General features: G+C 48.7%; 1 protein-coding gene across 1 annotated transcript in view; it reads right to left on the reverse strand.

Annotated features, from left to right (window-relative positions):
* The window catches only part of LOC129851597 (mitogen-activated protein kinase kinase kinase 12-like), a 51,338-nt gene that overhangs the window by 3,610 nt on the left and 34,153 nt on the right, over positions 1–13,575 (reverse strand). Inside the window, exons 8-13 of the mRNA XM_055918207.1 lie at positions 7,465–7,574; positions 6,906–7,022; positions 5,456–5,593; positions 3,906–4,157; positions 3,373–3,563; positions 720–1,027 (exon numbers count right to left, since the gene is read on the reverse strand). Of these exons, the coding sequence (XP_055774182.1) occupies positions 720–1,027; positions 3,373–3,563; positions 3,906–4,157; positions 5,456–5,593; positions 6,906–7,022; positions 7,465–7,574 (1,116 nt within the window). The remainder of the gene's footprint in view (positions 1–719; positions 1,028–3,372; positions 3,564–3,905; positions 4,158–5,455; positions 5,594–6,905; positions 7,023–7,464; positions 7,575–13,575) is intronic.

The raw sequence follows: 13,575 nt of genomic DNA on the forward strand, positions 1-13,575 counted from the left end.
TAGGTTAGTTAGTATAACTGGTCAGGAGAATCTCCTGGTTCTAGGTTAGTTAGTATAACTGGTCAGGAGAATCTCTTGGTTCTAGGTTAGTTAGTATAACTGGTCAGGAGAATCTCCTGGTTCTAGGTTAGTTAGTATAACTGGTCAGGAGAATCTCCTGGTTCTAGGTTAGTTAGTATAACTGGTCAGGAGAATCTCCTGGTTCTAGGTTAGTTAGTATAACTGGTCAGGAGAATCTCCTGGTTCTAGGTTAGTTAGTATAACTGGTCAGGAGAATCTCCTGGTTCTAGGTTAGTTAGTATAACTGGTCAGGAGAATCTCCTGGTTCTAGGTTAGTTAGTATAACTGGTCAGGAGAATCTCCTGGTTCTAGGTTAGTTAGTATAACTGGTCAGGAGAATCTCCTGGTTCTAGGTTAGTTAGTATAACTGGTCAGGAGAATCTCCTGGTTCTAGGTTAGTTAGTATAACTGGTCAGGAGAATCTCCTGGTTCTAGGTTAGTTAGTATAACTGGTCAGGAGAATCTCCTGGTTCTAGGTTAGTTAGTATAACTGGTCAGGAGAATCTCCTGGTTCTAGGTTAGTTAGTATAACTGGTCAGGAGAATCTCCTGGTTCTAGGTTAGTTAGTATATCTGGTCAGGAGAATCTCCTGGTTCTAGGTTAGTTAGTATTTTATAGCCTCCAGATACCATCCATCGTGCCGTACTACTGATGACTACCTGTTTGCGTGTGACTTGTTTTCGGTAGAGCAGTGCTGCGGGTGTGAGGTGTTGGCTCCTGGGTGACCTGATGATCCCTGTGCCCTCCTCCTTGTCCTCCCCGTCCTGAAGTAACCTTCCTGGGCCTCCCAGCACCGACCCCCTCCCTGCCGCTGCCCCCCTCCCACAGGGGGAGTCTGGGCTGCTGGAGAACGGTATGGAGGCCGCGTCCTCGCTGGGGGTGTTGCTACGCGGTGGGGTCTCTGTCTGGTCGTCTGTCCCCACCCCTCCATCCTCCGTCCCTCCACCACCACCACCTCCTCCTCCACCTGTAAGTCATTCATACCAACCAGCATCAGTTTCCTAGTTTCCTAAATACAGAAGACTATAAACCATAACTGACTATATTTACACTATATTTATTTACACTATATTTATTTACACAAAATGTATTTACAATACATTTATTTACGCTATTTATTTACACAAAATGTATTTACGCTATATTTATATCCACTATATTTATTTGCACTATATTTATTTACGTATGTTTGGCTCATCATGTCTTGTTATGTATGTCCTGTGACTATATACAGTGATGTGTGTCCTGTGACTATATACAGTGATGTGTGTCCTGTGACTATCTATAGTGATGTGTGTCCTGTGACTATATACAGTGATGTGTGTCCTGTGACTATCTATAGTGATGTGTGTCCTGTGACTATCTACAGTGATGTGTGTCCTGTGACTATCTATAGTGATGTGTGTCCTGTGACTATATACAGTGATGTGTGTCCTGTGACTATCTACAGTGATGTGTGTCCTGTGACTATCTATAGTGATGTGTGTCCTGTGACTATCTACAGTGATGTGTGTCCTGTGACTATCTATAGTGATGTGTGTCCTGTGACTATATACAGTGATGTGTGTCCTGTGACTATCTACAGTGATGTGTGTCCTGTGACTATCTACAGTGATGTGTGTCCTGTGACTATCTACAGTGATGTGTGTCCTGTGACTATCTACAGTGATGTATGTGGTACATTATGGGCTGGTTTCCCCGACACAGAGAAATATCCTAAAATGTAGTCTTTATCTTTGTACGGTAAAACAGCCTTAAATGTATGTCAGGTATCCCTGTATACAGTGCATTCGGAAAGTATTCAGATCCCTTCACTTTTTCCACATTTTGTTACGTTACGTTATTCAGACCCTTTACTCAGTACTTTGTTGAAGGACATTTGGCAGTGATTACAGCCTTGAGTCTTCTTGGGTATGAGGCTACAAGCTTGGCACACCTGTATTTGGAGAGTTTCTTCCATTCTTCTCTGCAGATCCTCTCAAGCTCTGTCAGGTTAGATGAGGAGCGTCGCTGCACAACTATTTTCAGGTCTCTCCAGAGATGTTCAATTGGGTTCAAGTCCGGGCTCTGGCTGGGCAACTCAAGGACATTCAGAGATTTGTCCCAAAGCCACACCTGCGTTGTCTTGGCTGTGTGATTAGGGTCGTTGTCCTGTTGGAAGTCTGAGATCCTGAGCGCTCTGGAGAAGGTTTAAATCAAGGATCTCTCTGTACTTTGCTCTGTTCATCTTTCCCTCGATCCTGACTAGTCTCCCAGTCCCTGCTGCTGGAAAACATCCCCACAGCATGATACTGCCACCACCATGCTTCACCGTAGGGATGGTGCCAGGTTTCCTCCAGACGTGACGCTTGGCATTCAGGCCAAAGAGTTCAATCTTGGTTTCATCAGACCAGAGAATCTTGAATCATGCTTCTCATGGTCTGAGTGTCCTTTATGTCCAAGCAGGCTGTCCTTCTGGAAGGTTCTCCAATGTCCACAGATGAACTCTGGAGCTCTGTCTGAGTGACCATCGGGTTCTTGGTCACCTCCCTAACCAAGGCCCTTCTCCCCCGATTGCTCAGTTTGGCCTGGCAGCCAGCTCTAGGAAGAGTCTTGGTGGTTCCAAACTTCTTCCATTTAAGAATGATGGAGGCCCCTGTGTTCTTAGGGACCTTCAAGGCGGCATACATGTTTTGGTACCCTTCCCCAGATCGGTGCCTCGACACAATCCTGTCTCGGAGCTATACGGACAATTCATTCGACCTCATAGCTTGGTTTTTGCTCCAACATGCACTGTCAACTGTGGGACCTTATATAGACAGCTGTGTGCCTTTCCACATAATGTCCAATCAATTGAATTTACCAAAGATGGACTCCAATCAAGTTGTAGAAACATCTCAAGGATGATCAATGGAAACAGGATGCACCTGGCTCAATTTCGAGCCTCATAGCAAATGGTCTGAATACTTATGGAAATAAGGTATCTGATTTTTATTTTTAATACATTTGCAAAACTTTCTAAAAACCTGTTTTATCTTTGAGACTATGGGTTATTGTGATGTCATTATGGGGAATTGTGAGGTCATTTGGGGTATTGTGATGTCATTATGGGGTATTGTGTGTAGATTGATGAGGAAATATTTTAATTGAATCCTTTTTAGAATAAGGCTGTAACGTAACAACATTTGGAAAAAGTGAAGAGGTCTGAATACTTTCTGAATGCACTGTATACAAATGTTCCTATCGGACAATATTGTAAGTCGCTCTGGATAAGAGCGTCTGCTAAATGACTTAAATGTAAATGTAAATGTAATATTAATCCTATAAATTCACCTCCTCCCAGGCCTGCGGAGGCGCTCTGGCTACCCCCTCTCTCCAGACCAGGTCTCTCCAGTCCCCTACGGCGGCCCTCAGCCTCCATGGTGGTAGAGATGAGGTCTGGGCTGGATGAAGACATCTTCTTCAGCAGCAGATCATGCTGAAGACCTCTCAGAGCTGCGCTGGGGTCCAGATGCTGCTTGCTGCTGGGGGAAGAATACATCTTTATTGTGAGGCCCTGAAGGGCGATTTGGTTGCAGCAAAATTACACTCTGGCTCTATCTCAATCTGTCGTTTTGCGATTCCTCGCATTCTTCTCAATTGTATTGGAGAAGATAGTTGAATAGAAGGGCCCTCCTCTTCGACCTTCGACCTCTAATGGGTTTTGAGAAGAAGGCAAGCACAGAGGATGTTAGGAATCCAGGAAAGATTCCTTGAGATAGCGACAGACTGGACACAATGATAAATAACACATTTATATAAATGTCTTATATTAAACAAATTCCTCCAACCACACATCCAGTATGGAGAGTTGTCAACATAAATACCTGGGTGTGGAGGTGGTGTTGGAGGTGGTCAGAGACGTAGTATTAGCCAGACCCAGTGTGGACGATAACGCAGCCTTCAGCCCAGCTAGGTCTCCGCTGCTGCCCTTCCCCGTCTTCCTGTAGCGGGGCTTGGCCCGACGCGACCTCCCCGGGGACGTGGATCCCTTCTGGGGGCAGGAGGGGATGGTCACCTGGGTCATGGAGGAGTCCAGCTTGGGAAGGATCACCTCTGACTTCAACAGGTCTGGTCTACTGGAACAACACAGTGGATTCCCAGTGAGTAAAGTCTTAGTTTCTCTACACTGAGCATGGCTCAATAAAGTCAGTCGAGTTGTCCGCCTTACTAGCTCTGGCTTTGCTGATAGCTATTTTATTGAGGAAAAATGTACTTACTATGACTAGGTTATGTGGTTGTCCCACCTACACTACCATTCAAAAGTTTGGGGTCACTTAGAGATGTCCTTGTTTTTGAAAGAAAAGCAAAAAAAATTGTCCATTAAAATAACATCAAATTGATCAGAAATACAGTGTAGACATTTTTAATGTTGTAAATGACTGTTGTAGCTGGAAACGGCAGATTTTTTTAATGGAATATCTACATAGGCGTACAGAGGTCCATTATCAGCAACCATCACTCCTGTGTTCCAATGGTACGTTGTGTTAGCTAATCCAAGTTAATCAATTTAAAAGGCTAATTGATCATTTGCAATTATGTTAGCACAGCTGAAAACTGTTGTCCTGATTAAAGAAGCAATTAAACTGGCCTTGATAAACTTGGATTAGCTAACATAACGTACCATTGGAACACAGGAGTGATGGTTGCTGATAATGGGCATCTGTACACATATGTAGATAGTCCATAAAAAATCTGCCGTTTCCAGCTACAAAAGTCATTTACAACATTAAAAATGTCCACACTGTATTTCTGATCAATATTATGTTATTTTAATGGACAAAAAAATGTGCTTTTCTTTCAAAAACAAGGATATCTCTAAGTGACCCCAAACCTTTAAACGGTAGTGTAAAAAGGTTCCAAAAGAGTTCTTCGGTTGTCCCCCTTTTTGGTTCCAGGTAAGAACCCTTTTTTCCCAGGTAGAACCCTTTTTGGTTCCGAGTAGAACCCTTTTTGGTTCCACATTGAACCTTCTATGGAAAGGATTCTACATGGAACTCAAAAAGCTTCTGCCTGGTGCGAAAAAGGGTTCTTCTAAAGGGTTTTCCTATGGCGACAGTCGAAGAACCCTTTTAGGTTATATATATATATATATGCTAAACTCTTAAAAAAAAAGGTGCTATCTTCAGATGAATGCACTAACTGTAAGTTGCTCTGGATAAGATATCTGCTAAATGACTAAAATGTAGAGAAGAGAAATGAATGCAGCCGTTTCCTCTTCCCCTTGTATCCAAAGAAACTATCAACAGGAAGGACTCTGTACATGCCTATAACAAGTAATACTAGAATATAACTAAGCCATGTTTGTTTTACCACAATTTATTTCGGTAATCAAAACTATACAGACATGGATTGAACTCTCCCTCCTCAGTCTCACCTCTTGCTGTGCGCGGGAAGTTTCTGAGGTACGTTGCGTTTCTTGATGAGCTTCTCCATGGAGTTGGATGAGCGTTCTTGTCTGGAGCCGTGGTGTTTGATGCATCCTGGGTACTTCTTATCCAGTGACTGCTCCCTCCTGGGAAACACACAACATCGTTTTGTTAGTTTGTTCGTTCATTTCTAAGCCACAAACAAAAACATATTCTTGGTATTATATATTATATACTGGGTGGTTCGAACCCTGAATGCTGATTGGCTGACAGCCATGCTATATCAGACCGTATATCACAGGTATGACAAAACATTTATTTTTACTGCTCTAATTACGTTGGTAACCAGTTTATAATAGTAATAAGGCACCTCAGGGGTTTGTGGTATATGGCCAATATAGCACCTATTTAGTTAGCCATTTAGTTAGCTATTTAGTTTGCTATTTAGTTTGCTATTTTGTTAGCTATTTAGTTAGCTATTTAGTTAGCTATTTAGCAGTCTTATGGCTTGGGGATAGAAGTTGTTCAGGAGCCTGTTGGTGTCAGACTTGATGCACCGGTACCCCTTGCCATGTCGAAGCAGAGAGAACCGTCTAACGCTTGGTTGTCTGGAGTCTTTAACGATTTTACAGGCCTGCCTTTCACACCGCCTGATATAGAGGTCCTGGGTGGACGGCCCCAGTGATGTACTCAGCTGTCTGTATCACCCTCTGTAGCACCATGCAATCGAGGGCGGTGCTGTTGCCATACCAAACAGTGATGCAGCTAGTCAAGATACTCTCAATGGTGCAGCGGTATAACTTGTTGAGGATTTGAGGGCCAATGCCAAACTTTTCCATTTCCTGAGGGGGGAAGAGGTGCTGTAGCGCCTTCTCCACGACTGTACGCGTGTGAGTGGACCATTTTAAGTCTTTTGTGATTTGGACAATGCTGTGCATTGATTACAGCTCAGTGTTCAACACCATTGTTCCCTCCAAGCTCGTCACCAAGCTTAAGACCCTGGGATTGAACACTTCCCTCTGCACCTGGATCCAGGACGACCTGACAGGCCGACCCCAGGTGGTGAGGGTAGGCAACACAACCACCACCATGCTGACCCTCAACACTGGGGCCCCCCAGGGGTGTGTGCTTAGTACTCTCCTGTACTTCCTGTTCACTCATGACTGCGTGGGACTCCGACACCATCATTAAGTTTGCTGATGACATGACGGTGGTAGGCCTGATCGCTGGTGACGATGAGACAGCCTATAGGGAGGAGGTCAGAGACCTGGCAGTGTGGTGCCGGGACAACAACCTCTCCCTAAACGTCAGTAAGACCAAGGAGCTGATCGTGGACTACAGGAAACAGGGGGGGGGGGGGCACACCCCATCCACATCAACGGGGCTACAGTGGAGCGGGTCGTTAGCTTTAAGATGGATATTGTGTGTAAGGTGTGCAACAATAACTAGGATTATTACTTGAGTAGCTCCTTCTCCTTGAGCTCCAGCTGTAGCATAACAGCGTTGAGCTCCATGTAGAGGTTGTTGGCTCTCTCCAGCTTCCTCTCATAGTGCTCGCGTATATCCAGGGCATGTCTGGTAGAGAGGGAGAGAGAAAGCCACAGGGACAAACAGGGTTAATACAAACACATGACAGTACAGCTAGCTATTGATTTACTGTCTGTCTGTACGGTATTTATGTGTCTACTGTAGCACTATTTCTGTATGTTCATTCGCTCCCTCACTAGCTCACACATTCACTTAAATATGAATGAATCCATCCATCCATCCATCCATCCATCCATCATCCATCCATCCATCATCCATCCATCATCCATCCATCATCCATCCATCCATCCATCATCGATCCATCATCCATCCATCCATCCATCCATCCATCCATCCATCATCCATCCATCATCCATCCATCCATCCATCATCCATCCATCCATCCATCCATCATCCATCCATCATCCATCCATCCATCCATCCATCCATCCATCCATCCATCCATCCATCCATGACTCTCTTCCTGTACCTGAGCTCCTCTTTGCGTCGTATAATCATCTCCTCGTCCAGTCTGTGTATACACGTCCCCTCTGACTTGATCTTCTCAAAGTGTTGCTTCACCTCCTCACGCCACTCTGCCTGCAACACAGATGCAGCAACAGACGCCGTGCCAGTTAAAACACAGCAACACAGATCATGGTGTCAGTCATAACAATTAGACAGCAGCATAGACATACCATGTGTGTCAGTCAAAATGAATCCATGTCACAGAGCATCTCAGAACACTTTCTTAAAGAAAATACACCGTGGACATTTTCCTGCCTGTGTACCATTCTGAAAGAAAATACACCGTGGACATTTTCCTGCCTGTGTACCATTCTGAAAGAAAATACACCGTGGACATTTTCCTGCCTGTGTACCATTCTGAAAGAAAATACACCGTGGACATTTTCCTGCCTGTGTACCATTCTGAAAGAAAATACACCGTGGACATTTTCCTGCCTGTGTACCATTCTGAAAGAAAATACACCGTGGACATTTTCCTGCCTGTGTACCATTCTGAAAGAAAATACACCGTGGACATTTTCCTGCCTGTGTACCATTCTGACTTTGACAAGTGCCTCTTTAGCTGCTGTCTGTCTAGTCTTGTCCAAGGACATAAGGGTTTTTAAGAGAGTGTTTGTGTGTGGTTGTGTGCACGTCCATTCGTCCGTCACGGTCCATCTGTGTGTGTGTGGCTTTTGTTATTAAGCTAATGGAGTTTGAGAGCACTCTGCTCTGCCTGCAGCCACCCCTCTCATCCCTCATTCCTTTATGTCCTCCTTGCCCTGCCTCCCCCTCCCTGTCTCTCCTTCCCTCCTCCCTGCCTCTCCTTCCCTCCTCCCTGCCTCTCCTCCCCTCCTCCCTGCCTCTCCTTCCCTCCTCCCCTGCCTCTCCTTCCCTCCTCCCTGCCTCTCCTTCCCTCCCCCTGCCTCTCGTCCCCTCCTCCCTGCCTCTCCTACCCTGCCTCTCGTTCCCTCCTCCCCTGCCTCTCCTTCCCTCCTCCCTGCCTCTCCTTCCCTCCTCCCATCCTTCTCTCCACCTCTTCTCCTCTCCTCCCAACCCCTTCTCCCTGCCTCTCCTCCACATTAAAGCAATCAATAGAATAGACTGTAGCAGCTAATACTTCTTGCTGCCATTACAAGAAAAATCCATTATGAGAGGAGAGGGGGAGAGGAGGAGAGGGGGAGGGTGGAGAAAGAAAGAGAGAAGAAAGGGAGGGGGCAGGATGGGTGAGTGAGAGGGCAGGAGTAAAAGACAAAGGGAAAGAGCGGAGAATAAGGAGAGAGGCGAAAAGCGAGGGGGAGGAAGAGGAGAGGGGAGAGAGAATAAAGAGGAAGTGAGAGAGAAGACAGCGAGAAGTAGGGAGGGAGAGAGAAGAGAAAGGAGTAGGGAGGGAGAGAGGAGAGAGAGAGGAGAAGGGAGGGAGAGAGAAGAGAGAGAGAATAGGGAAGGAAGAGAGGGAGAGAGAAGAGTAGGGAAGGAGGAGAGGGATAGAGAAGAGTAGGGAAGGAGGAGAGGGAGAGAGAGGAGTAGGGAAGGAGGAGAGGGAGAGAGAGGAGTAGGGAAGGAGGAGAGGGAGAGAGAAGAGTAGGGAAGGAGGAGAGGGAGAGAGAAGAGTAGGGAAGGAGGAGAGAGAAGAGAGTAGGGAAGGAGGAAAGGGAGAGAGAGGAGTAGGGAAGGAGGAGAGGGAGAGAGAGGAGTAGGGAAGGAGGAGAATGAGAGAGAAGAGTAGGGAAGGAGGAGAGGGAGAGAGAGGAGTAGGGAAGGAGGAGAGGGAGAGAGAGGAGTAGGGAAGGAGGAGAGGGAGAGAGAAGAGTAGGGAAGAGGAGAGGGAGAGAGAGGAGTAGGGAAGGAGGAGAGGGAGAGAGAAGAGTAGGGAAGGAGGAGAGGGAGAGAGAGGAGTAGGGAAGAGGAGAGGGAGAGAGAAGAGTAGGGAAGGAGGAGAGGGAGAGAGAGGAGTAGGGAAGGAGGAGAGGGGGAGAGAAGAGTAGGGAAGAGGAGAGGGAGAGAGAGGAGTAGGGAAGGAGGAGAGGGAGAGAGAAGAGAGTAGGGAAGGAGGAGAGGGAGAGAGAAGAGTAGGGAAGAGGAGAGGGAGAGAGAGGAGTAGGGAAGGAGGAGAGGGAGAGAGAAGAGTAGGGAAGGAGGAGAGGGAGAGAGAGGAGTAGGGAAGGGGGAGAGAGAGGAGTAGGGAAGGAGGAGAGGGAGAGAGAAGAGTAGGGAAGGAGGAGAGGGAGAGAGAAGAGTAGGGAAGGAGGAGAGGGAGAGAGAGGAGTAGGGAAGGAGGAGAGGGAGAGAGAGGAGTAGGGAAGGAGGAGAGGGAGAGAGAAGAGTAGGGAAGGAGGAGAGGGAGAGAGAAGAGTAGGGAAGGAGGAGAGGGAGAGAGAGGAGTAGGGAAGGAGGAGAGGGAGAGAGAAGAGTAGGGAAGGAGGAGAGGGAGAGAGAAGAGTAGAGAAGGAGGAGAGGGAGAGAGAGGAGTAGGGAAGGAGGAGAGGGAGAGAGAAGAGTAGAGAAGGAGGAGAGGGAGAGAGAAGAGTAGGGAAGGAGGAGAGGGAGAGAGAAGAGAGTAGGGAAGGAGGAGAGGGAGAGAGAGGAGTAGGGAAGGAGGAGAGGGAGAGAGAAGAGTAGGGAAGGAGGAGAATGAGAGAGAAGAGTAGGGAAGGAGGAGAGGGAGAGAGAGGAGTAGGGAAGGAGGAGAGGGAGAGAGAAGAGAGTAGGGAAGGAGGAGAGGGAGAGAGAAGAGTAGGGAAGGAGGAGAGGGAGAGAGAAGAGTAGGGAAGAGGAGAGGGAGAGAGAAGAGAGTAGGGAAGGAGGAGATGGAGAGAGAAGAGAGTAGGGAAGGAGGAGAGGGAGAGAGAAGAGAGTAGGGAAGGAGGAGAGGGAGAGAGAAGAGTAGGGAAGGAGGAGAGGGAGAGAGAAGAGTAGGGAAGGAGGAGAGGGAGAGAGAAGAGTAGGGAAGAGGAGAGGGAGAGAGAAGAGAGTAGGGAAGGAGGAGAGGGAGAGAGAGGAGTAGGGAAGGAGGAGAGGGAGAGAGAAGAGTAGGGAAGGAGGAGAGGGAGAGAGAAGAGAGTAGGGAAGGAGGAGAGGGAGAGAGAGGAGTAGGGAAGAGGAGAGGGAGAGAGAAGAGTAGGGAAGGAGGAGAGGGAGAGAGAAGAGAGTAGGGAAGGAGGAGAGGGAGAGAGAAGAGAGTAGGGAAGGAGGAGAGGGAGAGAGAAGAGAGTAGGGAAGGAGGAGAGGGAGAGAGAAGAGTAGGGAAGGAGGAGAGGGAGAGAGAAGAGTAGGGAAGAGGAGAGGGAGAGAGAAGAGAGTAGGGAAGGAGGACAGGGAGAGAGAGGAGTAGGGAAGGAGGAGAGGGAGAGAGAAGAGTAGGGAAGGAGGAGAGGGAGAGAGAAGAGAGTAGGGAAGGAGGAGAGGGAGAGAGAGGAGTAGGGAAGAGGAGAGGGAGAGAGAAGAGTAGGGAAGGAGGAGAGGGAGAGAGAAGAGAGTAGGGAAGGAGGAGAGGGAGAGAGAAGAGTAGGGAAGGAGGAGAGGGAGAGAGAAGAGAGTAGGGAAGGAGGAGAGGGAGAGAGAGGAGTAGGGAAGGAGGAGAGGGAGAGAGAAGAGAGTAGGGAAGGAGGAGGGGGAGAGAGAGGAGTAGGGAAGGAGGAGAGGGAGAGAGAAGAGTAGGGAAGAGGAGAGGGAGAGAGAAGAGAGTAGGGAAGGAGGAGAGGGAGAGAGAGGAGTAGGGAAGGAGGAGAGGGAGAGAGAAGAGTAGGGAAGGAGGAGAGGGAGAGAGAGGAGTAGGGAAGGGGGAGAGAGAGGAGTAGGGAAGGAGGAGAGGGAGAGAGAAGAGTAGGGAAGGAGGAGAGCGAGAGAGAAGTGTAGGGAAGAGGAGAGGGAGAGAGAAGAGAGTAGGGAAGGAGGAGAGGGAGAGAGAAGAGTAGGGAAGGAGGAGAGGGAGAGAGAAGAGTAGGGAAGAGGAGAGGGAGAGAGAAGAGAGTAGGGAAGGAGGAGAGGGAGAGAGAAGAGAGTAGGGAAGTGGAGAGGGAGAGAGAAGAGTAGAGAAGGAGGAGAGGGAGAGAGAAGAGTAGGGTAGGAGGAGAGGGAGAGAGAGGAGTAGGGAAGGAGGAGAGGGAGAGAGAGGAGTAGGGAAGGAGGAGAGGGAGAGAGAAGAGTAGGGAAGGAGGAGAGGGGGAGAGAATAGTAGGGAAGAGGAGAGGGAGAGAGAATAGTAGGGAAGAGGAGAGGGAGAGAGAGGAGTAGGGAAGGAGGAGAGGGAGAGAGAAGAGTAGGGAAGGAGGAGAGGGAGAGAGAAGAGTAGAGAAGGAGGAGAGGGAGAGAGAAGAGTAGGGAAGGAGGAGAGGGAGAGAGAGGAGTAGGGAAGGAGGAGAGGGAGAGAGAAGAGTAGGGAAGGAGGAGAGGGAGAGAGAAGAGTAGGGAAGGAGGAGAGGGAGAGAGAGGAGTAGGGAAGGAGGAGAGGGAGAGAGAGGAGTAGGGAAGAGGAGAGGGAGAGAGAGGAGTAGGGAAGGAGGAGAATGAGAGAGAAGAGTAGGGAAGGAGGAGAGGGAGAGAGAGGAGTAGGGAAGGAGGAGAGGGAGAGAGAAGAGTAGGGAAGGAGGAGAGGGAGAGAGAGGAGTAGGGAAGGAGGAGAGGGAGAGAGAAGAGTAGGGAAGGAGGAGAGAGAAGAGAGTAGGGAAGGAGGAAAGGGAGAGAGAGGAGTAGGGAAGGAGGAGAGGGAGAGAGAGGAGTAGGGAAGGAGGAGAATGAGAGAGAAGAGTAGGGAAGGAGGAGAGGGAGAGAGAGGAGTAGGGAAGGAGGAGAGGGAGAGAGAGGAGTAGGGAAGAGGAGAGGGAGAGAGAATAGTAGGGAAGGAGGAGAGAGAAGAGAGTAGGGAAGGAGGAAAGGGAGAGAGAGGAGTAGGGAAGGAGGAGAGGGAGAGAGAGGAGTAGGGAAGGAGGAGAATGAGAGAGAAGAGTAGGGAAGGAGGAGAGGGAGAGAGAGGAGTAGGGAAGGAGGAGAGGGAGAGAGAGGAGTAGGGAAGGAGGAGAGGGGGAGAGAAGAGTAGGGAAGAGGAGAGGGAGAGAGAGGAGTAGGGAAGGAGGAGAGGGAGAGAGAAGAGTAGGGAAGGAGGAGAGGGGGAGAGAAGAGTAGGGAAGGAGGAGAGGGAGAGAGAAGAGTAGGGAAGGAGGAGAGAGAGGAGTAGGGAAGAGGAGAGGGAGAGAGAAGAGTAGGGAAGGAGGAGAGGGAGAGAGAGGAGTAGGGAAGGGGGAGAGAGAGGAGTAGGGAAGGAGGAGAGGGAGAGAGAAGAGTAGGGAAGGAGGAGAGGGGGAGAGAAGAGTAGGGAAGGAGGAGAGGGAGAGAGAAGAGTAGGGAAGGAGGAGAGGGAGAGAGAAGAGTAGGGAAGAGGAGAGGGAGAGAGAGGAGTAGGGAAGGAGGAGAGGGAGGAGTAGGGAAGAGGAGAGGGAGAGAGAAGAGTAGGGAAGGAGGAGAGGGAGAGAGAAGAGTAGGGAAGAGGAGAGGGAGAGAGAGGAGTAGGGAAGGAGGAGAGGGAGAGAGAATAGTAGGGAAGGAGGAGAGGGAGAGAGAAGAGTAGGGAAGAGGAGAGGGAGAGAGAGGAGTAGGGAAGGAGGAGAGGGAGAGAGAATAGTAGGGAAGGAGGAGAGGGAGAGAGAGGAGTAGGGAAGGAGGAGAGGGAGAGAGAGGAGTAGGGAAGGAGGAGAGGGAGAGAGAAGAGTAGGGAAGGAGGAGAGGGAGAGAGAGGAGTAGGGAAGGAGGAGAGGGAAGACAGTTATGACGCTGGTATTTGCGTCACTAGATGCCATCAGGTTCAGAAGCAGCGGGACGCAGCCAGAAGGAAATGAATCAGAAAAACTGATGTGTGTGTGTGTTTATTGGGGTCGTGCTTATGTGACTGCCTGTGTAATTGCATGCATGGGCACTTGTCCATCAGCTTGTAATTTTACAAGGCAACATATATCTTTCCTAGACAGACAGCAGGGAAATTGGTTTTGAGTGAGAGAGAGAAAGAGCTGCTAGTGGCTTAGTAGGAACAGTACTCTTCTGTATTCATATAGACTCACTACTATACTAGAGTGGCCTTTGTCATAAACCAGGCATAGTC

This window comes from Salvelinus fontinalis, chromosome 3 (assembly GCF_029448725.1).
Source record: "Salvelinus fontinalis isolate EN_2023a chromosome 3, ASM2944872v1, whole genome shotgun sequence".
Lineage (NCBI taxonomy): Eukaryota > Metazoa > Chordata > Actinopteri > Salmoniformes > Salmonidae > Salvelinus > Salvelinus fontinalis.